The sequence below is a fragment of the Ziziphus jujuba genome, chromosome 5, assembly GCF_031755915.1.
Source record: "Ziziphus jujuba cultivar Dongzao chromosome 5, ASM3175591v1".
Lineage (NCBI taxonomy): Eukaryota > Viridiplantae > Streptophyta > Magnoliopsida > Rosales > Rhamnaceae > Ziziphus > Ziziphus jujuba.
Window position 1 is genome coordinate 12693239 of NC_083383.1, and position 27926 is coordinate 12721164.

Sequence of the window (27926 nt, forward strand, 5' to 3'; positions counted from 1 at the left end):
AGGCAGCTTAATTTTATACAAATAATTGCTTGAGCCATAGATTTTTATAAAGATGAAGATTCCGGTCAGCTAATGATCATAATTTTTTTTTACTATTTACAAATCATATTTTTTAAAATTTTATATTTTCAATTGTAAATGAGAATGGTTTACCAATTGAGTCAATTTTACTTAATAATTAATTATCTTAATTGAGTTTTTATGATCCCAAAAACCAACATTTTCAGAAAGAAAAACATTACTATAACTATATTTATGTATGTTAATAATTTTATCTATGAAAATAGTAACATTTATTTTATCTTTTGTGATAAAATATAAATGAGAAAAAAACTACTAAGATTTAAAAAAAAATGTATAATTTTGTAAAATAAACTTTCCATAACATTTTAATTTATTTTATATATCTTTTTCCTAAGTGAATTTAAAATTAAAAAAGAAAAAATAAACAACTATCACGAGAAGGAGATCAATAATTTTTTTAAAAATTACGTGAACATAATGGCTTTGAATTTGTAATCAACTATTCTATTATCATGACTTCATCTACCAAGTTTACCAGCTCAGTTATTACCACTACAAGTCATTTTATGCCATATGTAAAAAATGTCGTGTCATACCAGTTCATCATCTCAATTAATATTATTTTTTGAAAATGTAAATCATTTGCACGAGCTCTTCTACTACTTCTTCCATCTCTATAGCTCTCACAGCCAACATTTTCTAAAGATCTCTCTTGCTCTCCTGGTCGATTTTTTAAGAAATTGAAGAATACCAAATTGTTATAAACTTATGGTAATGGTAGGTTTTTATATTTAAAAAAAAATAATCAGGATGATAATTCGATAATGCATTGATTTAATATGGTGATTTTTTTAACACATGACATGAATGAAATGAGTTGGGAGTGGTACCAGCTCACTGGCACCACCACTTCTTGCAAGATTTTCTCAAAGTTAATGAAACAATAATAAAAATCCAGATATGATCTTGGTACTGTTAAAAAGTGGACGTCATTCTCAAATCTCAATGGTGTGGGCAAGGAATGAACGTGTAAGCGGGACCCACAAGAGGGAGATTTGCTAGTAGCCAGATTGAAAAGTATCTTAATTTATATGTGTAGGGACAAAATGGTAAAAATGAAGGAAAGCATCGACAGATGAGAGCGGTGGGTGGCCGTGAAAAGACTCAAAAACAAAAAAGAGGCGCCGAAAACTCTCCGAAACATGCGCTTATCATCCGCTTTATGGCAGCCCAATTTTCCATTTGGTAGAGGGTAAAAGTGTAAATTCGTCACTTGAATATTTCTATAAAATGACCCAATTCTTTATAATCTCCTCCATCCATTTGGCACGTCCGTTTATTAAATTACAGTAGTGTTGCCATATGGACATATGAATAGTTTGCCAACAAAATTGTATTTCCAGATTTGGTTCAAGTATTTGAAAATATACTTTCATATATTGAATTTTGACCAAATCTGATAAAATCTCCATAAGTTTTATCATCAAGTTTTATCATCGATATTTGATTATTAAATGCTAAGATTTAAATTACAATAAAATATAGGAGTAAGAGTAGGATTTGATGAATTGGTAATTTATAGAAAAATCTAAAATTTGTTATACAATACAATAAGGGTACCATTTTTCAAAGTTACATTGCTTAAAATAAAATTAAAGATTTTTGTCTGAGTTAAAATAGGTCAATGACAATTATTTTTTTATTTAGACAATAACTGTAAATTGGAATCTCAAAACCCTAAAATGCCAAAATAAAAGAAAAAGCTTTAATGCTTTATATACATATATATATATATATATACTCGAGGAGAAATATTACTTAGCAAATAATATGAATTAATATTGCCATTTCATCCAATAAATTTTAAAATGAAAAAAGGTCAAAGGTTTTTTTTTTCTTTTTTTATTTAAAAAAGTTTTTTTTTTAATTTTTTTGGGGTAAATGTTAAAAAACAAAGTTGTATTATTATTATTATTTTTTATGCTTTGGAGAAAAAAAAAAGAAAAAGGGTTAGGTCGGGAGCATGGAAGTATGGAAAGTGTCAGCCACTAATTTGAAAACGACCTCTATTCTTTTAAATATTATTTAAGTACCCTTTGTGATTACCGAAATGATATTGATAAACAAAAACATGGTTGTACAGAATCAAGTATGCAATCCTCATGAAGTGGAGAGTTTATTATAGAATATTATCAAGAAAAAAAAATTAAAAAAAAAAAAACAAAACAAATTTCAACCTTTTAATTATTACCCATCCATCGTCCACTATCGAATCACTTTTATCGACTCCAGGTTATTTCCACCTCCAGGCAACAAAATTCCATTTCCGTGCACATATGTTCCACAAAGCCGTTTAGACCGGATCCAACATTAAAATATTAATGAAAAAAATGATGGATGAGAGAAGGCTTCTTTGTTGTTTTTCTTTGATTTGATAGAATGAGGGGTACTTTATATATATATATATATTTTTTTTTCCTGATGAAGTGAGGGTTATAGGAAGAATGTCACTCTTATATTTTATTGTCAGCGGTGCTATAGGTAAAAATATATATATAGATATTAATAGTTTATCAAACAATTCATGATATATATATATATATATATATATATATTATTTTATTAATTGATAAATATATATAATTTAAATATGGCTGAATAAATATTTTTAAAAATAAATATAATTAAATATCTATTTTAATAAAATAATAAATATATTATTTTGTAATGTTATTGTTTTATCGATGAAACAGATAGTTTAAGTGGTTGAATATTTCTATTTGTCTTCCTAAAAGTATGTTGGGATCACACGTGAGGAGATTTTGTTGATTTGTTAAAAAAAAACACATTATTGTTTTATTATTTGTACTAAAATATAGTAGATTAATGTTTATATTAATAGTAATGCTACTTATATCAAAATATTTATTTATTGGTTGTTATACTCATATAATCTAAATATGGATGGATGAACTTTTAAATGATAAAGTGAATTAAAATAAATAAATTAATTAAATATTATCATACTATATGCCATATTATTTGATTAATAAATTTGATGGACATTTTAATAAATCTAATATTATTACTAGCTTAGAGTCCATATAAAGAATAAATTGAATGATACCTTCAAAAATATTACAAATTGAGGTAAAATATAGATACAGCATAAAATATAAATGTTAAACTCCACAACAATATGTTATTTATTTTGGCTAAGATTCTATATTTAAGATTTATAATTCCAATATATATACTTTTAAAAAGGTCACAACGGCCACAAAAATATATGAACAACACATCATCACCTTTAAAATGGCATTCAAAAATAAATACTTTGTAAATGAAACTTTAATTAAGTAGTGCGAGAGGGTATTATTATTAAAATTAAAGGAGGTCCAAAGATGACAGGGGCAAATAATAGAGGAATTTGAAAATTGTAATGGATCTAAAAAAGTAGATTGGGAAAGATCAAGTGGGGATACTTCTTGAATCGGTGAAGGCCGATGATAAAGGCTGTTGGGAACATGGGGGGGACAAATATAGAATAAAGAGGGGTCAGGTGGACAGATGGAGAGTCAATTTTAAGAAGAGAGCATTTAAGTTGGATCGCAAAATCTAAATGCATTTTCCTTTTTCACCACTCATCCATCATCTAACAGTTACAACCATTCAAACAACAGCAATAAGACACCTTTTATGAACCTTCACCTCATCAGATTCGCACCACCTTTCTTTTCACTTGTTAAAGGAAGAATGAACATTATTCAGTCGTATTAGAAAAATGCTAATTATATCCCCTATATATATATACATATATGTATACATATAATTTATGTGACTATTAATGGTGTAATTTTTTTTTTCTTTTTTTGAATATTGAAGGTTGGAAGATTCTAATTCTAAGCATTGCTAAGGAAGATAGTAGTAAATTATTTTTTTGGAAATAATTATGATACCGATACTTGAATTCAAAAATCAATGTTAAAATAAAAATTTTATTATTGTACTGCCTATTTTAAAAAAAAAAAAAAATCCTCCCATGAAATTACACAAATGTTTAAAAAAGGATACCATTTTAAGAGATAGATCCTATATATATATATATATGGAGTAACTCTACAGCATGTACTGTATGTATGCTGACCGTATCCAAAATTGATATTTTTAAAAAAAAAATATCAGCTTTGCTGTATATATATATATAAAATAATTCTACAGTACAGACCATCCATGTGCATCAGCTTTGCTATATATATATAAATTAATTTTACAGTGTAGACCGTCCACATGCAAACCGTATTTAAAATTAATATTTTTTAAAAAACAGCATCGATTTTACTATATATATATATATATATATATACAAAACATATACAGTAAAACCAATTACTTTTGCAAAAAGATATCAACTTTGAAGCAATTCACATATAAACGGTCCAAATTGTAAAAGTTCTATATATATATATATATATATATATATATTTTTTTTTTTTTCTGTTGAAGCAAAATGACAAAAGATTAGACTACTGAGTTGGGTGGCAGGCTAATGCGCAATCAATAGCCATGAACATTGGTAGCAAGACAAGCATCAGGTGTTATCGGGCCTACTGTGCCGAGGGTCTCATCCTTGCCTCTTCATCGGGACTTTTCTTCTTCGCTTTATTAAATATTAAGACCCCTCACTCATTGGAGTTCTAACAAAGAAGCTTCCGATCCTCTTTTCACCTTTATCATCATCATTGTTATTATTATTTAAAAAAAAAAAAAACTATTTTTTTTCTCACATTAGATTTTTTTGGCTGAAAAGAGATATTCTCCTCACATAAGATTTCTCTCACATAAGATATTTCTCTCCAACCAAACCTGAACTATAAACAGTAAGTATTGAAGAAATATAGAGGCCAAACTCAATATTCACAACCGGTTGCATGTTCTAAATAACATTTTACGCACTGCAGTTTGGAAATAACGAAAGCACATTAACGCCTGTCTAGTATTTTGAATCAAAGGGTAAACTTCCAAAATTATCACTGAAAATAGTTACGCTTTTATATTCCTCCACCATAATAATTATGGCATAATTTATAAACTCATCTATTATAGAATATCTAAATTTTGTGGAGTTTATGCTATCGATTACACAGAAGCTTTTCAGGAAAGTTTGAAAATGGTCCAAACTTTAGAAAGTACAGAATATGAAAAGACCAACCCTTAACCAGAGAAGGCAGATCAATTTCATTCTAACAATAACACAGCTTTGAACATCCCAGAAGCTCCAACTCTATCACGGGGAATTAGGCGAAGCTCAGAACCATGTTTAAGGAAGACATTACCTGAAAAGATGGTTAGACTTGTGAGGAACCAGGATTCTAAATTACACACCATCTAATAGTGCTAAAATTACAACGTAATTAGTATTTTGGGGCATATGGGTGAATCAAAAACAAGAAATTGGAAGGATAAAAAACCAAAAAAGGAGAAAAAAAAAATTAGGGAAAAAAAAAAAAAGAAAAAAGAAAAGAAGGAAAGAATAGAAACTGTGCTACAAAGGCCAATCCTCGGCATACCTGCACTTTGCTGAGGATTGATTCCAACACCATCTGCACATGTAGAAACAGCATAATTAGATAAAAGAAAGCATATTTAACTATGAAACTAATGCGTCCGTGATGCTAAAAGTTGTAGAAACACCCAGATATTACATTGATCACAGTTTGCAACTCAGCTTCGATAAAATAATGCGACAGCATGAGTAAGCAGCACTACCGCATTCAGAGTTACAAATAGGACTTTAAAGCAAATCCTCACTATCATAGTTCTATATTGTAATCCAAATTAAGATTTGAAATTTCGCATGCCAAATAAAAGAAAAAGGGCAGGTAGGCGGTAGACTTAAAAGCTAGATGAGTAGAAAGATAACCTTTCAAATTCTTTCTGGTAGCTATCTCATGCATTATGCCAGGCTTTAGGGAAACAACAACAACAAAAACAGCAGAATAATTTATCAACCATACAAAAGTTAGTTTGCCTGAAAGGCAGAGGACTGTGTAACTGGCAGAAAAGCAATCTTCCATTTGTTCTCATGAAAGATTTCATTTTATTAAAGAAATACTACATAGATGCTATTTGATCATTCAATCTAGCAATTTAGTCTTAAAATATCCACAAACTATGCTGCCTTAATTCATCCATACACCCTTGATCACAGCGGGTACGATGTTGAACAAAAAAAAAAAAATTGACATAACATTGTAAAACTAAATCTGTAATTCCGCAATTTTGCACCATACTTTCTGTGAAAAATCAATTGGATCCCAATTCTCTCAGCTCTATTACTTGTAATATAGCTTCCAATAAATCTCCTAGCATGCTATGGCTTCCCCAAGATACATAGAGCATAAAATATTATTCTGAAAATTTAAGCAAACGCCATGCCATGGATGGTACAATTATTGCAGAATGTGTTTTTTTTTTTGGGGGGGGGTTGTGTTGAAATTACTCTTAAAGGGAGAAGATAGTAAATAACATTAGATCCTCTTGGCCTTAGGGTTATTACAATAATACAAGAAACAGCTCTTCTCTTTGGGAATTTTAAGGGAAATGTACCAACTGCTGAACGTTTACTAAATCTAAATGTTGTATACAAAATGTTCTATGATACAGTGATTTGTGGGAGGCTGAATCATACAATCTTTTAAAGCTAGATATGCAACTTGGGCTTGACATAGATTTAAAAGACAGAGAATCCTATTAGCATTCTTTAGAGGATATCTCCAGCTTTTCTAGCATTTATTAAGATACAATAGCTAGTGATTTGTCATATTTATATGGAGGTGCCTAGTATGAAACGCTTCGTCCATTCGTCCATACAATATTGACTTGTTTGCAGGAAAATTGAACATAGATAATTATGTCATAATCTCAACCAATGACTAAGAGTAAGCACAAGCTTTAGTTGGAAATGTTCATCAGAATATGGACATTATAAAGAAATATCCCCCTGTCAAATATTCATAAAGGTCACCTAGCACAATTATATGCAAATGAATTACAAAAAAACCAATAATTCAAATTTCATCACGCGTTAGCACCAAGCAAGCACACACACAAATTCATACACATAAAAGAAATTCTGGAAATTCATAGGAATGAAAATTTAACACTGTAAATTGTTAAAAGGGGTTTTGGAAATGGAAAAACCCTCATCTGAACAATAATCACTATACTTCATAAAAAAAATGAAAAAAGAAGAAAAAACTGGAACATCCTAAACATAAATAAATACGAAAGGAATAAAAGAATTACCAAATTGTAAGAGATAAAATAAATTAAAAAAGAAGAAGAAGAAGAAGAAAAACCCTAGATAGGGAATGGAATGGTATAATTACCGTTGGTGATAATAGCGCTGGTCTGGGGAGGTACTTTGAATTCTTCAGCGGCGAATTTGAGAACAGCGGTGAAAGGGGCTGCCTCTGGAACGCTAAACCTGAAAAATTTGACAAAATCGAAGCGGTGAAATTTGGAACAGCGTGATGGATTGCCAATCATAACGAATAAATAAAATAGAAAGCGGATTAAAGGGACTCATAAGACCAACACTTTGAAGGGGAGCTTTGGATCCGAAGTGAGCGTCACTTTGAAGGAGACCTTTCCACCACCCGCCATCTTTTCTGTCTTTTGGTTAATACCCGGAGCTCTCTGCACAAAATTCTTCTTCTGTTATATCTTTCTCTTTGCGTGTTTTAGACGACACGCACATTAAAAATTCCGACCTGTCAAAAATAAAACATTTTTTTTAATGGAAAAAATAATATCACATAAATTTTAATTTTTAATGTTTTTATTTTTAAATTCTGTTTAAGAAAAAAATTAAACAACATATCTGATTAAATTTAATCGGTTTGCAGTTTGGACGAATTTTTTCTCTTTTTTTTATTTTTTATTTTTTTTATAAGAGTACAATTAATTCCTTTTGAAAAGAAAAAAAAAATACAGATTCTGTGACCAATTTTGCAAATATAATATAAATATATTTGTAGAGCAGTAAATTTTTATTTATTGATTATTGTTTTTACTATAATTATTCTTTTTGAGTAGGATTTACTTTTCCATTTTAAATATTTTACGTAATCAGAATGAGTAAGACGTTTGAAATTTGAAAGACTTCTTGAACGGGAACTTTGAATAAATTAAAGACCTTGGATTGTTTTATTGCTATCTTGTATTATATATAAAAAAAAAAAGAGCAAGATGTCTAAATTTGTCTGTTTACTAAACATAAAACATGTAGATTGACTTTGTCAAATTTAATTTATAAGATTTGAGAATTTAAAAAATTAAAATTATATATTTTTATAAATTATAAAAATAAAAATTAATAAAATTAAAGATGTATTCAATTTAGAATTTAATAAATTTTAAAATTAATTATAGATTTCAAAAAATTTTATAAATTGTTATGAAATTTTTTAGATTTTATAAAAAATTTATAAAAATCCAATGAAATTGTTAAAATTAAAATTGAATTTGATATTGATAATTTTTTTTCATAATTTTACTATTAAAATAAATCCAAAAAAAATTCGTTTACTTTTTAATAAACAAAAAAACAAAAAAAAGAATTTCTAAATTGAGTTCTATTAAAAAAAATATATATGTATATATATATAGAAAAAAAAAAATACAATGTAAATTTACATCAAAGCGAATATTTTTTAAATTTTAATATAGATCTACAGGCTGATGAATTCTATTGTAATCTTCTTTTATTTATATATATATATATATATATATATATATATATATTCCTGCATTGAGAGAAGGCACTATGTCTGTTAATATTTGTGTACGATGGGACTTTTGCAGTCATCGTTTGGTTGTTGAACTTTCTGATCCTCTAATTTCTTTTAACCTTTTTTTTTTTTTTTTGCTTGAATAATTTCTTTTAACCTTTTGATTGAGGTTTGATGTTTGTTATTATTACTATTTTTTTTTTCTCAGACAAAAATAGTTCCAAAGTCCTTGTCTGTCCATAAATTTAACCAAACAAATATTTTGTATATCACAAGTCCAAACAAACTAATTGAAAGTAATTTCAAAAAATAAATATTGAAAAGCAAATCTTGGTTGCATTCATTTCCACACACTTTTCTCTTAAAATATATACAACGAGTAGAAGAAAGGAGATAATGTAAAATAGCAAATTAAGACATTAATTATTTATTATTGGATAAACAAATAAATCAATCAAATTATTTATTGCTTTTGTATTGAATGAATGAAAATATAAAATTACAGAGTAAAATGAACAAATTTATGGGTGTTTTTGGTGTTGTGCTATGTTACAACCAATATGAACACTTCCACAGCGAAGAGATATAAATATTAGCAATTGAAAAGCAATTTAACCCTCTGAACTTCAAAAATACCAAAAGAAAAAGGAAAATATATTTTAAAAAATAATTCGCATAAATAATGTTACGGCCAACAAAATCCACCATCTTCCTATCAAAGGCTTTAAGCCTTTAGATCCACCGCAGATAAGTTTGTGGTTATGATATGTGCACACTGGTTGTTTCCTGCATTCCACAATATTATAACTTTAGTTGGTTTCGGCAACACCTAATTAAAAACTTATGTATAACGAAGACACAAACACATATATCTAATATTTATATGACATGCCTATGCAACATTTAGCAACTAATTTATGTTATTTTTTTAAGAGCTTTTAAATGTTTTAGAGGTGCGTTATCTAAGTTAAAGGCATAAAGTTTTCATTCATTTTATAAATAAGGACCATATGGTTTTGGATCCATATGATTTTCTGTATTTGAAAAAAAAAAAAAAAACAAAAATCATTTATGGAAATAAATGTTGAGTTGTAATAAATTGTGAATCATGCACCTCTCTAAACCACATAGTAAATCTAAAAATGAGATTATTTCTAATAAAATTTTAAATTTATTATTATTTTATGTGCTTAAAAATATCTTATTTTCTAATCAGATTTCCCTTTTATTTCCTATAAATGAGAAATTTATATATTAGAAAGCGTGAATGTAATAAAAATTAGAACCTGGATGAGCAAAATGAGACAACATAATCGGTGCCAGAGCAAGTGAAAATGCTAGTGGGATCATCATAAGCATAACTATAAGCAGTAGGACATGCTTCTTTGAACTTCTTGGAATAGTAAGTAGGTTGACAAGTAACAGGGTTCCCATAAACCCCTCGGCAACAATACTCGTCGGTGTTGAAAACATCGCAGGCACTCCGGCAGGCCACCGTCTTGCCTCTAGTTTTCACGGACAGCTCCTTCGGACATGTTGTTCTCAAATCCATATCGCAGCCGGCGATGCTGCAATTCCCTTTTCCATTGATCGGTGTAACGACCATAGGCAGATTGAACCCGTCGACGAGACTGACGTCATAAAAATCCAAAGCCGCCAGCGTGAACTCCGCGAGCGACGCCGGAGGTTTACCTGAAGCTGAACACTTGAGCGAGTTTCCGCAGGCTGCGGTCTGGCAAGGTCCGTTTCCGTTTTTGTCGAAGTTGCAACCGGTTCGACCCCATATCCGACCACTCCACCCGACCGGAGCCGTGAAGACGATGGACTGGCCGGGTTTTAATACGAAACCTCCGCCGTCGAAGTTCTCGCCGGGTGTAATTCCCGGCCAGACTGTCTCTTTGCAGTTGTTTATGATGGTGAAAATTCTAGCTGATTCAGAAATTTCTATTCCTGCATTAGGAAACCAAAAAAATAAAAACAACGAAAAATACTTATAATATATATATATATATATATATATATAATTATATATACGATGATGAACAAGCAAAGTAGAAGAAAAGTAAGAGAATAAAGTGGAAGAAAATACCGAAAGAGAAAATGATGACAAGCAAGAGGAGTGGAAAATGATGAGCTGCCATGAAAACTCTCACTGTGTATGTATGTTTAAACTTGGTTTTAATGTGCGGGAATGAGAGATGAGGCATGGAAAGTTACGGCTTTATATGGATATAAAGCAAAAGGAAGAAGAATACGTGTGGAGGAAGAGATAGTAAATGAAAACATAATAGCTAGGCCGGATCAACGGGCAATGAGATTCTTTTCCCAATCCTTTATTGCAAGTTTTTTCAGGTTCCATTCCTCAATTTTTTTTTATTATTATTATTTTTTTTTGAGATAGATTTGAATGTAACATTCTAAATGCAATTTTTTGAGGTTAAACATTCTCTTACCGACCTAAAAGGGAAAAGAAGAAAGGCAGTTTATAGATACCATTACCAATTGTCGTACACTATTTACAAAATTCTCACTTTAAAATAAGAAAATTATTAAATTACGATAATAAGTTTTCTTTTTTTAAAAAACAGATTTACAAAAATAAGTTATAAAAAGATTGATAACTCATTTTATGTTATAGTGCTTGATTAGATATGTATAGACTCATTTGCCCTTTGGACTAGTTTTGGCGGTCCAATTGATGATTTATACAGCATTTTTTTTAAAAATAAAATAAATATTTGTCGGGTTTTATATAGTTTTAGTAACTATAATAATAACCAAAAGAGGTTAACGATCAAATAACATAAATTATAATAAGATTTTATAAAAATACTGAAAAAGCATCTTATCTGGACGACATGTAGAGTTGTGGACGGTCCAATTGATGTTTTTTCTTTAGTAATTTTTCTTAATGAATTTTTTTTTTCCCTGAATATTAGATAGTTTCGTAAAGTGTTCAAAACTAAAATCTTCCAAAGATTATTTAATTTAGCTCTATGATTATTTAATTAAATTAAATTTAGTTTTGTTTAACTTCATTTTTGTTATCTTTGGAGCAGTTTGCTTTGTTTTCTTGGGCCATTTCGAATAGGCGAAAATATGATGATTCATGATGCTTGTGCCAAGAGCGATTATCATTTGCTTGATAGTGTTGCCAGTTTGCATTTAGAGTTTAATGAAGTAAATTTGAAGGTGTTACATGTGAATGACAAGGGAAGTGTTTATAGATGGATGGAGGTTGGTCTCTTAAAATAAATATTGATAGGCAGTTTCTATAGTTAATGGCGCTGTTGGTATTGTCGTGGTTAATGGGAATTCCAATGGAGAGCTTATGGCTGCCTTGGTTCAGTCAATTCCTCAACTCTTAAGCCCTCTCACTGCTGAATTATATTGGCAATAAAGGAAGCTCTTCTTTCTAGTGCGCAGGTGGGTTTTTTTAGTTAGCGAAGTTGATTTCTGATTTCGAAAGTTGCAGTCAATATGATTCATGATGATGGGGTGTTTTTAAGTAGGAATTGCCTTTCAGTTGAAGATATTGAGTTTTTGCTAGGTTTGGTTGGTAGTTTTCATCTTCTTATGATAACGAAGAATGTAATCAAGTGGGTTCATGGGTCAGCTCGTCATGTTTTTAATTTTACAATCCTATGTATCCTAGATGGAAAAAGGACCAAATTAGCTCCATCTTTTGATTCAGGAAGATCTTTGTTCTAGTTTCTCAATAAAACCTTATTGCTTTTGTTTATTTAAAAAAAATAAAAATAAAAAATTGGTTCTATCAAAAAATAATAAATAAATAAAATGATTATTTAATACTCATAATCAGTTGGGCCGGCATTGAAAGAAATTATGTTTAGTGGGCCAATGCCATTGACTTAGCTTCCTCTATAAATGGAAATGTTACGATCACTCATTTCAAACAAACAATACTTTTGGGCTTTGCCTCCAGGCCTCTGAACTTTGAGAAGAATGGAATAAGTTACCGTCAAAAAAACTAAGTTCACATTTCGTACAAATTTTTAAAATACAATATACATACATATATATATATATATATATATAAGAAGGCTTTCATTTAGAAATTTTCAATTTTATTAAAATCTAGAAATTCTATTATAACCGTTGGATTTTAAGATTACATTTGGATTTAGAAGAATCATATGACATTTTTGTTTTCCCATTATTCTATCTCATTCCACCTTATGGTTTCCTTTTCCTCATACATGACTTGACTCTTAGTGGGTGTATTCAATTTAGAATTTGAAGGATTTTAGAAGTCTTTAGAAGTTTAAAGGTATTCAATTTAGATTTTAAAAGAGTTCAAACAAGTCTAATGATATTTAATTCAAATTTTAATGGATTTTATAAAAATTCATTAAAATCCAACAATTAAGATTTTGTAAAATTTTTTTAAAATCTATAGGTATTCAAAAAGTCATTAATTTTAAAATATTTTAAAAAATAATAGATTTTAATGGATTTGAAAGGATTTTAAAAATAAAATTGTGAAGAAAAAAATTAATATAAAATTAAACCTTTATCTCAAAGATTTTGTTGGATTCTTATAAATTTTTTATAAAGTTCATGGAATTCTATAATAATTCATCAAATTTTTTAAAGTTTATAATTTATTTTAAATCCATCAAACTATAAATTGAATATAACTTTTAGCTTTTTTTACCTCTTCCCATTTTTTATCTCGACTATAGAGCGTGGACTTTTTTAATTCATTATATTGAAGGTTAACGGATTAAGGAATTCTAAGGGTTTTTTTTTTTTTTAATAAAAAAAAAATTTAAAGTAACCACTTTATTCCACATAAAAAGATAACAAGTGCTTATCGAAGTAAGAATTTTAAATAACAGTAATTGAGTTGAATAATTTCATTTTGCACTGTGGGATTTGAGCAATAGGACTTAGATCTTCTGCTTGATTTTTTAAATGCTTGTTTATGTTTATTTTTAAATCTCCTTCATTTTTTTCGACTTTATTCAATCTGATGATCATTATTGATGCCACATCATTTAATGTTTTTCACATGATCATTAAAACCCTTATGTGTGCATTACTCGCAACCTTTTATTTTTACTTGCAACCTTTTATTATTGTTCTTTTGTGTTTATCTCATGGAAATTAATAGAAGCAAGCTGCCATAGCCACTTTGAAGGAAAATAACAATATCAATGGAAGAAAAGGAATAAGGCCTCAAGGTTTAAAAATGGGTTTTTACTAAAGGAATTCGAAAAATAAACTTTCAGTTCATCCAAAAATTTCAAACCTTGATCTTATTCCTTTTGAAGGCCTCAAGGTTTAGGGTAAGAAAGGAGTTGTACATTAATGTATCAAACCGCTTTTACAAAAGAACCCAACAGAAATGGATATTTACTTCTTTAATGAATACACGATTTTGTTATTTTTTTCTGACGCCAAAAAAAAATCTTATAATTTTCTTTAAAATATATATATATATATATATATATATATATAAACAAATAGTAATAGATTATGAACTATAGATCCAGATATCTTTAAACCAAATATATTTATAAGTCTCTAATCCATTTTTTAGTGGAATTGATAGTTATTTCAGATCTAGTAAGTAAAATCCATTTTAAGGTAACCTTGATACCTTTTCCTTTTCCTTCATTGATAGCTTGCCTGTGTTGATTTCCTTCACATGAACGAACAAAAGACAAAAATAAAAAACCACGTGTATTACACACATAAGGGTTTAGTCGTCATGTGAAAAACATGTGCCATTAAATGATGTGGTATCAATAATGATTATTAGATTAAGTAAAATTGAAAAGAATGACTGAGATTTAAAACCAAGCATAGATACGCACTTAAAAAACCAAGCTAAAGATCCCAATCCTTGAGCATATTAATGCAACCGAATTTTTCCATTTTAAATGTTTGAACGAAGGCATCATATTTGTTTCACATTTCTGGTAGAGGAAAAGGAAAAGGTAGAGACCCTGAGGTGGAGTAAAATTGTAAAAGAGGAGGGGAAAATAAAGAGGCCACATGATTTCTTTTTTTAACTCTAGTTTAATCTTGACCGTTGGTGAAATCCAATAATCAAAATTGAACTTTTGAATTTTAATAAAATTCAAAATTCTTTGATAAGAGCTTCCTTTTATATATACATGTGTATATATATATATATATTATACTTATATATATATATATTCCAAATATAATTCCTCCAATGAAAGAGAGCTTCATATATTATACTTATATATATTCCAAATATAATTCCTCCAATGTTGGATTTTTGAACGAGAGCTTCCTTATATGTATATATATAATATATATTTAATTTAGGTCTTATTGGTAAAAAATATACTCATATAGAATTGTATTCTAATTATGATAATATATATATCTATATATATATATGTTGTAGCTTGTGAAAGCTACCCAAAATAAAAAAGAAAGCACTATCCGTTGTCAATATAATTCTTAGTTTAAGGTTAAGAGAGCAAAAAGCAACAAAATAATCGGAGGCAGAGCAATTAAAACACTTAAGGGTGTTTCCACAGGCTTTAATCTGGCAATGTCCGTTACCATTTTTGAAGTAATGGAAAAGATTCGTTGTTGAAATGAGCTACCATGAAAATTCAAAGTGATATGTATGTTTTACCTTTGAATGAGGGATGAAAAATGAGGTATGGAAAGTTATAGCCTTGCATATAAAGCAAAAGAAAAAGGTTGCACATAAAGCTGAAGGAGAACGAAGAAGACATGGATAGTTAATGAAAGTAATACTAGGAACTTTCCCAATCCTTTCATGCAAGTTGCTTCAAAGTGCGTTTTTATTATTATTATTTTTTAAATTGTTGGATAGATTTGAGTGTAATATTCTAAGCTTATATTTTGAGGAGGACAGTCACCATTACCAACAATCGCAAAAAAGTGAAAATCCTCACTTTAAAATAGTAAATTATACAAATTTTTTATGGTGTGCTTGCATGCTTAGGTATGGTTGGCTTTTGGCACCATTCAAGGCATTGGATTCTTAACAATAAGATGGTTCAAGTATCATCTTTTTGCTTGGAGATGGTTCAAGTATCATCATTATCTAAATTAGAGGCTTAGTTGTACATGGGAAACTATGAACATAAATGTGTTTATAGACGGGTTGATCCCATTTAGGATTGCAAAAATATATCAACTTTTATCTTTACAAAGTTTTTTTTTTTTTTTTTTTTTTGTTTTCTTGTTTTTTTGTTTTTTTGTTTTTAAATACTACTTATAAGCATAACAAGGCTCACACCCACTTATGACGTAAGTGGGCAAGCTTGCTATAACAAAAGCAAATTATAATAATTTATAATAAGTTACTGAAAGGCTTCTTACTCGTTTTACGTTGATGACATGGAGACTCGTTGGCCTTTGGACGATTTGGCATTAATTGCAGTCCAATTGACGATTTATAACATGGTTTAACATAATTTTTGTTTTTCAATAAAAATATTTGATAATTTGGATATTACGTGGGTTTTTGTAATTTTCTCGTTCAAATTTAAACAATTATTTACTGTTAATTTAGATCCATTTTAACAGTTAAGATCGTTTATCAAAAATATTTGTCATATATGCTTGTAAAAAGAATGCTTCTTTGTCATATACATTTGTATAACCATCTTAATTATTTTGATGGTATGTCGAGTCCTAATTGGTCTTTGGACGAGCTTTATGTGGTCTAATTAATTTACTGATGCTAGAATAATCAAAATTTTACAAAATTTATTTATCAAATAACGTAACAAATAATATGATATTATTTAATTAAGTTAGTTTTTTTAATATATTTATCTATTTAATTGTTTATTTATCCATAATAATTGATATAATGTAGATTTATGAAAAGAGACTGTAAAAAATAACATCTACGACCATTATATTTGTATGATCTGTATGATTTAATGATTGTAGATGGCTATCTTTCATACTTCCTCATCATAAATTTTTCATATCTCAAATCTCTTTATCCGTATTTAAATTATATAAGTATATTAAACAATATTATACTAATATGTATTGATAAATATTTTGATGTCAGTAACATTACTTATCCAATGATATTTTTTATGATTATTTTTTAATTTATCAAAGAAAAAATTATTGTTAAGTGAAATTAGCTCGCACTTAAAAAAAATTATTTTTTAAACGTTTATTTATTTATTTTATTTTTGTAAAATTTTTGATAAACGGTGATGGACCAATATAATTTTCATTCAGATTGTTAAATCTCTATGGACTAGCTTGTTTGTTGGCCATTACCGTCGAGGCCCTGATTTATTCTACAGAAAGTATTAATGAGTTGTGCCACACTTTGGATTTTTCTAATGGGCCTCTAAAACGAATACCAAACCATAAATTTTCCCTCTCTCTATGTATATAAAGTCTCTGTTAAATTAGACATTAGCCGCTAAGAATTTTAAGTATCGGGTAAAGTGAATGCAAAAACCTAATTTAATAAAATAAAAAAATCCCTAATTAGAGAATTCTTGTACATATATAAAGGAGAATATTATTCCATAACTAAAAAATTCTTGTATATATTTATAAAAAAATATTCTACTGAACAATAGAGTTCAAATTTTCTGAACAACATCATAAGGAATGCCACTATCAATCAATATGTAAATTGTGATGATGTTCTATTTACCTAGCTGTTGATTTATTTCTATAAATGTTTGTATTTTGAATAAATAGTCGTTACAAAATCAATGAGAATCATCTTGCTTTTGCACCATATTACCTCTTGATCTTATATGGTATCAGAGCCTTGCTTAACAACCAAACCATAATCTTTTTTTGGTAACCCTATTGTTCTCATGGCCAGCGACAACTCTTCTGTGACCAACACCTCCCCAGCTTGGAATCCTTCTTCTTCATCTGTTCCTACTGATGATACTCTCCATCAGTATTAATGGTGCTGCCCTGCTCCAAGATAAGTATTAATGTCCCACACAAGACATAGAAATATAGAGTCCATAGCATGTTATGGGACATAGAAATAAATTTACACGTTGTGTGTTGTCCAAGAGAATGACACTGATATATATCAACTTCGGATAAAATCTACCATCAAAAAACGCCTTCAAACTGCACACAAATTTTTTTTTTTTAAAAAATACAAAATTTATTTTTGAAATTAACTCAAGAGAATTTTATGTACACAGTTTTTGAAATATTAAAAAAACTGTAACTACTTTGGTGAATAGTTGGTTGGTGAGTCGGTGACTAATGAATAGCAAAAGATGATTGTTGGTTGTAGATTGTGCAACTACATAAGTTTTGAACATGTTGATGAAGAAAAAAGACGCCTGCCTTTGAAAAAAAAAAAAAAAAAAAAAAAAACAGAAATAAAGTCTTTTTTTTTTTTTTTCTGCTTTTTGTTAAAGCTTACTTTCTATTGAACATAAAGAAGGGAAAAAAAAAAGTGTAAGAAAAAAGTCATTTAGAATGATATTTTTCCAAATCAAATAAAATCTTTTTTTTTTTTTAAAGAAAAAAGGGGCAATAGCCCATCCATTTGTTGATTCATTAACTTTGAGAGAATGATGGATGCCTAATAGATGAACCTAGTCAAAGTAGGGTACTAACTTTCCTTTTGATCCTTTTTGGTTAGGACTTTGGTCCCTCATTGTTAGCATCAACAAGAGGGTCTATTGTCCTCAAAGTGTAACATAAAGGTTTGGGGAAACTAGGACCTACCCATTTGGACAAATAACAATTAGGTTATCATTCGTCACATCAAAAATCAAGCTACATAAAATGATATTGACCATCCATTTCGTTCATCATTTTTCAAATCTATACGCCAATATGCTCATCATTGTATTGTAGCTATACAGAATCCAATAGAAAGCAATATCCATTATGAATGAACAGGAGATAATTCTTGAGTTAAAAAAAAACTTTTTTTCCTTTTTCTTCAATGCTTTATTGCATGATAGATGCAAAATAACAATATTAAATATGAAAAGGAAAAAGAAGCCCATTTATAAGTTTCGTTTATATTTAAATAGGAAAATAATTAAAACAATCTAGTGACAAAATATTTTTTTTTTTATTACAAAGAAAAGTTTGAATTTTCCATTCTAACATGCTCAACATTGTATTATAGCTATATAGAATCCAATAAAAAGTAATATCCATAGTGAATGAAAGGATATAATTCTTGGATTAAAATTTTTTCTTTTCTTCAATACTTTATTGAATGATAAATGCCAAATAACAATATTAAGTATGAAAAGGAAAAAGAAACCCATTTATGAATTTTGTTTATATGTAAATAGGAAAATAATTGCAATTGTCTAGTAACAAAAAAACTATTTTTTTAAAAAAAAAAAATCCAAAGTTTGAATTTTCCAATTCCAGTATCAAAAGATGCAGAAAAATAATATTATCTATGAGACTTGAGAACTTAGAGAAAATATTCCTTGAATCAGGTAGAGACTGTTTAAGAATAATAGGTCAAATCATGAGATGATTAAAATTTAACCCAAGGGGAAAAAGGGGCTTGACTAATGATAGGAAGCATTATGATGTATGAAAACATCCCATGAGAAAATGGCACAAAACATTTTGTAGATAAGTTCTGTTATTTGTTGAAAACATTTTTAAAGTTTTTACTGAGATTAACTTGAACAAATGGAGACAATAAAGATTTGAAGAATTAGTTGAAAGTTTGGAAAAAGTATTAGTAATTTGATTATATCTATGACGTTGGATAACTACCTTGGGCCACTAAAAATGCTTTCCGATAACAATGAATTGGGCTTTCTCTCATTTCCAATAAGCTGTCTTTGATCAATAGGCCGACTATTAACAGTCAAAGTATGAGTCAAAAACATTTTCAATTGGCCCAATAACCACATATTTTTCTTGTCAAATTTAAGAAACAAAACTTCTTATTTGTAGTTTATAGAATTAAGAATCTTAATTAGAATAAGACCAAAGAACAGTTTCTGAATAACAAATCAAAGATACTCAAATGCCATTATATTATCTCTCACTTGATTGAAAATACAGTCAAAATATTAAAAACAATAGATAAGTCCCCCCCTCCCCAAAAACAAAAAAACAAAGAAAAAAAAGAAAAAACAAGAAACTATTAACTGGATTGACATTATGAAGCTGTATATGCTGCCCAATTCCAAAAATAATTTGGCCACTAGGCAAATAGCAACTTTTTGGGTGACACATAAGGTCATAATTAGGAATGCCAAATGAAATAGCCCAAAGGAAAAAGATATTATTTAGTAAAACCCCAAAAACCTAACACACTAAAAAAAGGAAAAGAAGGGTTTTGGATCTCTTTTTGTAAAACCAGTTGTCACACGTGTGATACTAATCATGTTTAGCACCAAAGCCCGCCTCTAAGCAATCATTCACTCCATCTTTAGTCTCCCCCACATACACTCAAAGCTCACACCCCACAAACACACACAACTCCTCTAATATTTTTTTTTCTTTCTCTATTATTAAAAAAATTATTATTATTATTATTTTTTAATCAATCCGCATAAACAAGCTCTTTCCAAGTTGAAAAAGACTATTGTGGGCCACGCCGCTCGTGCAGTGCATGCTAGAGCGGGCCCATTAACCCCAAAGGCCACATGAAAAATGGAAGAAAAATTGGAGAAATCAAAAAAAGATCAATAGATCTGAATGAGTAAGTTATTCTAACATGTGGGTGACATATTCATGATCACAGCCCAATGAATGTAAAGTTGGAAACCCACGAGATAAAATATTGACGAGGTCATAATTAGAAGGTAAAATGAAATTGATATGCAATCACATTCCTTTGTGACCTTGCTAGGTCCCCACTTGGATGATTTATTGCAATTTGCTCCTAAAAATTTTTCCAAGAAAAAAAATAAAATAAATAAGAAAAAAAAAAAAAAGGTTTCTTCTGCATTCTATTTATAGTCTGATACACTCAATTCTTTGCTTCCTCCCTCATCATACTAGTAAGGTCTATAACAATGGCGTCCGAGAAAGTTGAGACTGTTATAGCTGGAAACTACGTTGAAATGGAAAGAGAAGAGGGTGATTCCAAGTCTAGTGAGAGCAAACTCTCTAGGTATTTTTGGCATGGTGGTTCAGTCTATGATGCTTGGTTTAGCTGTGCTTCTAACCAGGTTCTTACTTCTTAATCTTCATTGTTAAATTTATCACTGTTTTGAAATTTTCACACATTTATATATATATATATATATATGTATAATTTATTTTCTACTGGAGAGTCAGGCCCGACTGACCTCATTCAAGCACTTAATAGAAACCTATTATTAGTGCTTGTATGCAGCCAGTTGCCAAAATCTAACAACATAAGCTAGATGACGTCGTCTAATAGAAAACTTATATATATATATAGTGATATTAAGGTTAAATTTGTATGGGTTCTTAATGGGGAATTATATATATGATGCAGGTAGCACAGGTGCTTTTGACACTGCCATACTCGTTTTCGCAGCTTGGGTTGTTATCTGGAATAATATTTCAGCTTTTCTATGGTTTGATGGGAAGCTGGACTGCTTATCTTATTAGTATACTTTACGTTGAGTACAGAACCAGAAAGGAAAGGGAAAAAGTTGATTTTAGAAATCACGTTATTCAGGTAAAAAAAAAAAAAAAAAAAAAAATTCGTTTTAATTTCTTCCAATTTTCTTCACATTTATATGCTTTTTTGTAGTGGTTCGAAGTTCTTGATGGACTTCTTGGAAAACACTGGAGGAATGTTGGCCTCCTTTTCAACTGCACTTTTCTTCTTTTCGGATCTGTCATTCAGTTAATTGCCTGTGCAAGGTACTATATACATATATAATAATAATTAATTTCAGTTTGATTTCTTCATTTAATTACCAAAGAAATTAATTAATTGATTAATGGGTCATATATATAATTGTGTGTGTAATATAATATATATCAATTGATGTACGTTTTCAGTAACATATACTACGTAAACGACAATCTTGACAAGAGAACTTGGACTTATATTTTTGGAGCTTGCTGTGCCACCACTGTTTTCATCCCTTCCTTCCACAATTATAGAATTTGGTCATTTTTGGGACTCATGATGACCACTTACACTGCATGGTATCTCACCATTGCTTCCCTTGTCAATGGGCAGGTACAATATTTTTCACACAAGTTTGTTTAATTACTTTGTATTTTTTTTCTTTGTTTTTATATGTTTGTTTTTTTTTTTCATGTATTTATATGTTTTTTGTTTATTATGTGTTTGTAAGATTGATGGAGTGACGCACTCGGCCCCCACCAACATGGTTCTCTACTTTACTGGGGCTACCAACATTCTTTACACCTTTGGTGGACATGCTGTTACAGTGTGAGCATTTATCAGATATAGATCAACAGTATATATATATATATATCTATATATAACTTTGCTAGCTGCCTATATATATATATATATATATATATATACATATATACACTTTTTTCTATTGGGCACATCAGGCTGCCTGACTGACCTTTTCAAGGCGACTTTAAGCGCTTGGAGGAGGATGGCCAGTCGGGTAGCATAAGCGAGGCGACATCGTCTACCAGTATAAAACTTTTAATAATATACGTATATTATTGAAATTACAAAAGCATCAAGTATATGTATATAAAACTTTTAATAATATACGTATATTATTGAAATTACAAAAGCATCAAGTATATGTATATATACCCAGAATTGGCGGAACCGTGTCCCATCTAAGGGTACCATTTTCCATTTAAACTGGAAAAAAGAACTCTGAAATAATGTATCCCACTTGGTTTCTAAAAATGACTCAGAAAGAGAAAATTTAAGTTTGATTAAAAAAAAGATTGGAAAAAAAAAATTATATATATATATCGTTTGAGATAAGCCAAGGTTGGATTTTGTTTTTATAATTGCAGGGAGATCATGCATGCTATGTGGAAACCACAGAAGTTCAAGCTAATATACTTGATTGCAACACTCTATGTTCTTACTCTGACTTTACCATCAGCTTCTGCTGTTTACTGGGCTTTTGGGGACAAGCTTTTGACGCATTCCAATGCTCTCTCTTTGCTTCCAAGGACTGGATTCCGAGACACAGCTGTCGTACTCATGCTCATTCATCAGGTCCGTACATACATGCAGACATACATTTATAAATATATCACCTTCTTTTTAAGTTATACATTAAAGACCACCCATTTTATTCAAGCGAAATGGATTTGGAAAAAGAAAGGGATTGGTTAATTAGATTTAATATTATATCAATTAATGAGTTAAGAATGTGGGGTCTCAATCTCAGCTGAGTAATATATATTTATTTATGCAGTTCATAACATTCGGATTTGCTTGCACTCCTTTGTATTTTGTGTGGGAGAAATTCATTGGGGTCCATGAGACTAAGAGTGTGTTGAAGAGGGCCCTGGTTAGGCTCCCTGTTGTGATCCCAATTTGGTTCCTTGCCATCATATTCCCATTCTTTGGACCCATCAACTCCACGGTTGGCTCTCTTCTCGTCAGCTTCACAGTCTACATTATTCCTGCTTTGGCACACATGGTTACTTTTGCTTCTGCTTCTGCTAGAGAGGTATTTATTAATTTCAAATCATCCCCCAAGAGATCGTATATATATACATATAATATTAGTCAGATTCATTTTAGATCAATATGCTAGTTTTATCTTTCTTTGGTTAAAGATTAATAAAATATATATATATATATATATATATATATATGATGATAAAAGACATCACATCGATTTGATATGAATCACATCGATTTGATATGAATTTTGTATTTTAGTAAATACTTGATATAAGTCTCGTACATATATATATATATATACACACACACATACATACTTCATGTGGCATTGGAAATGGGATGAAATTGATTATGATTTATTTGGTTGTGTTTGTAACTAATTGGCAGAATGCTGTGGAGAGACCACCTTCAATGATAGGTGGATGGGTTGGATCATACTCCATGAACGGGTTTGTGGTGGCGTGGGTTTTGGTGGTGGGATTTGGGTTCGGAGGATGGGCAAGCATGCTCAATTTCATCCAACAAATTGATACATTTGGTCTATTCACTAAGTGCTACCAGTGTCCACCTCATAAGGCTTGAGTAGTCGATTTCCTTCTTTTCATTTTCTTATAAAGAAGAAAAAAAAAAAAAAGGAAATTAACAAAAATTAAGGATACATATGTAAGTGTGTAAAGAGATTGTTATTTGTAACCTTTTTCAGTTCCTTTTTTTTTTTGGTGGGTAAGGCTATTTATTTTCAATGGTATTCAGAAAAGGTGTGAGGGCAATCATGGCCACCCCTATACGACCTATAATTGTATCTTTGTGTGTTGATCAATTTTCCTTATTATAACTCCATCTTGGCTCTTTTTTTATTTTTTTTATTTTTTATTTTAAAGAAAATTTTTTACAGGTAATTTAGAGGAAGTTTAATTAACTCCCAACAGCTATATATATATACACACACACACACATACAAATGTCTATGTACTACATTCATGTGAAACAGAGAAAATGTCTAGGAATTGTTTGATTCAGTTATAGCATGTATATTTAAAAAAGACAACTTATCAACCAAATATATATAATTAATGGGAAATTACTCTTCTATCTCATTCAAAACTTATAGGAACGTAATTATTTTTTTCAAAAGTTGTAACTTTTATGAGTAATTCTCAATAATTAGTGGATAAATTTTATAAATTTTTGTTGGAACTCCTTTTTCTTTTGCGCCAAAAAGAAAAAAAAATATTTAGAATACGACATAAATCTGCTTCTATATTCAAATAATCCACTTACATCATTCACCTTTACTTAAAGAAATAAATTTGGATTTGCATCACATTCTTTTCTGTATGTATATATCTGGTGAGAAGTCAACAAAGATGAGAGTTGCTATCTAGGAAAGGTCCATAAGGACCAAACTGAAAAGTGTTATGGGGTTGGAAAGGTCCAATTTTGAGCTCACTTTTTTTCTAGGTTCTTATCATTTTAGCAACAAATCGACCTCACTTCCTTTGTTTGATTGAGCAAGGGAAAAAGGCCCATGTGGGTGAGCCAAAGACTTTTCACATTGACAACAACAAACTCAGTATATTTTCAGAACCATTAAGAGAAATACTTCTTCTGCTGCACAATCACAATATGCAGCTGTGATTGCTGTACTGTAAAACCCATTATTGCAATTATCATGGAATGCGAAAGGGTTTAATGGTCCCAATGATTTTAGAAAGGCCTAACTTTCACTATTTCTTGTAGGTCCTCTTTGGCAAAAAATCAATGTTATTTGCCGAAGTGATGTGTTCCTTATGTGGTATGTGCCCTTTTTAATTAATGAGCCATTTGAGAACAACCCCTTAAACGACAAGAAAATGTGCAAATCAGTTAGAGATTTCAATCATCTAGTAATTGGCTCAACTAGAGGAATAGAACATGAATTATTAGCTCTTTACATCACAAAGACACAGAGAGAAAACCATGGAAAAAATTTAGTAGGACCTAGCTCGCCTTGTTACTTATTGTTGTCAAAGAAATCATACAGAGGATCCGATTCACACCCCCAATCATTAAACAGCTCACCTAATCACGGTCAATACCGATCATTAACCTAACAAATCAGAGATTTTTTGCAGACCTTTCCAAGCCCTTAAGCATATTTAATGCATAACCAAATTTAGTCTAATCCATCGTATTTAATTGACTTATATTGGGTTTCACTTATCCATTTTCCGAATGCCTATAATGCTTTAATAAAACACTTAGTTGTGAGCCTTGTGCCCTAAGAAATCAACAGGACAGCAATTGACAGGGACTAGATAGTGCAGAGAATAGGGGACTTTGGTGTCTCGGTGGGCTTTGTGTCTAATTAATGACCTCATTCATATGGCCGAAAGTAGCTTTCAATTCTGAAAATAAATAAAAATGGGTACAATACAATATGGAGAAAAGAAAACTGTAACCTAAGAAAGCAATGAACAATGTAGATCAATACCCACTAGAAAGCAGAAACCCATTAAAGTTGTTTTTTCTCTGAAACTGAAAAAAAAAGAAAAGATAGGTTCTTTTTTTCTACACCTAATTCGAACAATCTACATAGAAGATGAAAAAGATGGAGTAAGGGAAAAAAGGAAAAAGGGAAAGGCAGCTAATTGAACCCATAAGATGAGATTTTTGCTTTGACAATAACAGCAAATTAGCAAAGAAAATAGAAACGGAAACAGTGGTAAATCAAACTATGTATATCTTTAAAGTTAAACAGTGAGAAATCCAGCTTCTTTCTTGGTGTCGGCATTGGAGCAAAGGAGAAGTGTGAAGTCGGGTGATGAAACATTCAAACAAACAGGTGGTGGGGCTATTAGAAATTATTATTATTTTCTCAAATGGTGGGGACAAAAACATTTTTCTATTAACTTTCCAAGATGAGGATCGTCTGGTCAATGTCACGGAATGTTTCTTTTATTTTTCTTCTGCTTCTCCAAAGTCATTGAATCCCAAGCTTTTCTACTCAGGGAGACCTCCTCTTTTGACCAGTCATGGGAATTTCCATGAAACAATTCAGTACTATTAATGTCTAATTATCTATATGCTCTCTTGGTTTCAATTTTGAAAATCATAAGAATTTTTTCATACTAAAAAAGGGCCAAGATTCAAACACTGGATCTTTATAAGAGAAAATGTTGATTTTGCTATAATTTATAATATTTGAACTTAATAAAAATTTCGAACCTAGCTGAGATTTTTAATTGAATTATTAGGGAAATAGTACAAGTACATATCTTGGAAGAAGAGAAACTTGCATACAATGATGGCACCACTTCATCTCTGACCATTTATATTAATCACATGCTATCTAAATTTAATAAACTATAATTATATACTTATATATTATAACATGATAGAATAAAACAAATAGATTTTATAATATGTTTTATTGAATATTTGCTTATGAATGATCCGCTATATTATATAGTTATCTATATATAAGTTTTTGCCCTTGGAAGGTGATTTGTTTTCTTTTTTCATTAATTAATTTATTTATTGGTTTTTGCTATTTAGTGTTACTTATTGTCTAAGCATGCATAATGATTTTCTAAAAGTGCTGGATTTATATTAATAAGCAAGACCATCAGCCATACAGCACAAGGCAGGAGGAATATGATTATATGAAAGAAAGAAGAAACGAAATTAATTATCAAAAAGAATAATAATATAAATTTAAACCAGGGCAATATATTTGATATATTAAGAAATCTTTTTTAGTTGTAAGGTAGTGAAAAAGGGGAATCATATCAAAAAGTTTGATCACAGGGGTCCTCCGTCATCAAGATCAACAGTGTGGATAAGGCACACGCGTGTGGGTCCTACTAACAGCGGAATGACAGGCTGATAAGAGTCATGTGATGTTGTGGTGTATGTATGTTCACGTGAATCCCCACTACTGGGTGGCTTTTTAGGTCGACTCGACACTGCTTTTCCCTTTGGATTATCGCTTGGAGTCCCTCCCTTCCGATCTATGCTTACCTTACACTTGTGCCTTCTTTTTCGAATTTTTGGATTTTGAATTTCAATCTTTGTCATATTTTTAGTTTTTTAAAATTATTTTTAGTCATACTTTTAGCTGTTTTTAAGATCAAAAACAATAAAATTACAAAATTGGTCCATCACTTTAGATCATTAAGTGTATTGCATATTTAAAATTGATAAAAATTAACCTAAAATGTAACAAAATTTAAAATTTAGAGATGAAAGTGTTAAAAAAAAAATAAAATTAAAATCCAAAGTACAAATTTAAATGTAGTTCAGGTTTAACAATTCTAGTAGCCTTCCTTTTTATGTTTCTCTTTGTTCGTGTTTGCGTTGTGTGTGTTTTCTCTCTTCGCTATGTGCATTTTTGTAGATATTTTTCTGATAAATCACTCAAAGTCATTATAAGTTTGTATATTCGTTTTTTTATATGTATAAAATATATATATATATATATATAAGTAGAAATTAATAATGTTAAAATTACCGACAAAACACCCACCCAAAATTGTTTCTTTAATAATTAATTCTCAGTTTCCTTTTAACAG

The 27926-nt window shown here is 29.8% G+C and overlaps 3 protein-coding genes across 3 annotated transcripts; 1 reads left to right on the plus strand and 2 right to left on the minus strand.

Annotated features, from left to right (window-relative positions):
* Positions 1 to 5051: 5051 nt before the first annotated feature.
* On the minus strand, positions 5052 to 7784 carry LOC107421011 (ubiquitin-fold modifier 1). The gene is made up of 4 exons (XM_016030126.4): positions 7625 to 7784; positions 7416 to 7513; positions 5595 to 5627; positions 5052 to 5360 (listed from the first exon to the last, which is right to left on the minus strand). Exons 1-4 carry the CDS (start codon positions 7690 to 7692, stop codon positions 5263 to 5265), a joined length of 297 nt encoding a protein of 98 aa, XP_015885612.2. The 5' UTR covers positions 7693 to 7784; the 3' UTR covers positions 5052 to 5262.
* Positions 7785 to 9218: 1434 nt separating this feature from the next.
* Positions 9219 to 11009, minus strand: LOC107421016 (pathogenesis-related thaumatin-like protein 3.5). Its single transcript, XM_016030133.4, has 3 exons — positions 10909 to 11009; positions 10106 to 10769; positions 9219 to 9605 (listed from the first exon to the last, which is right to left on the minus strand). The coding sequence occupies exons 1-3, from the start codon at positions 10958 to 10960 to the stop codon at positions 9479 to 9481; spliced, it is 843 nt and encodes a 280-aa protein (XP_015885619.1). The 5' UTR covers positions 10961 to 11009; the 3' UTR covers positions 9219 to 9478.
* Positions 11010 to 20712: 9703 nt separating this feature from the next.
* LOC107421007 (auxin transporter-like protein 3) lies at positions 20713 to 24213 on the plus strand. The gene is made up of 8 exons (XM_016030122.4): positions 20713 to 20980; positions 21274 to 21459; positions 21535 to 21647; positions 21789 to 21972; positions 22091 to 22188; positions 22749 to 22956; positions 23159 to 23416; positions 23761 to 24213. The coding sequence occupies exons 1-8, from the start codon at positions 20825 to 20827 to the stop codon at positions 23953 to 23955; spliced, it is 1398 nt and encodes a 465-aa protein (XP_015885608.1). The 5' UTR covers positions 20713 to 20824; the 3' UTR covers positions 23956 to 24213.
* Positions 24214 to 27926: the final 3713 nt, after the last annotated feature.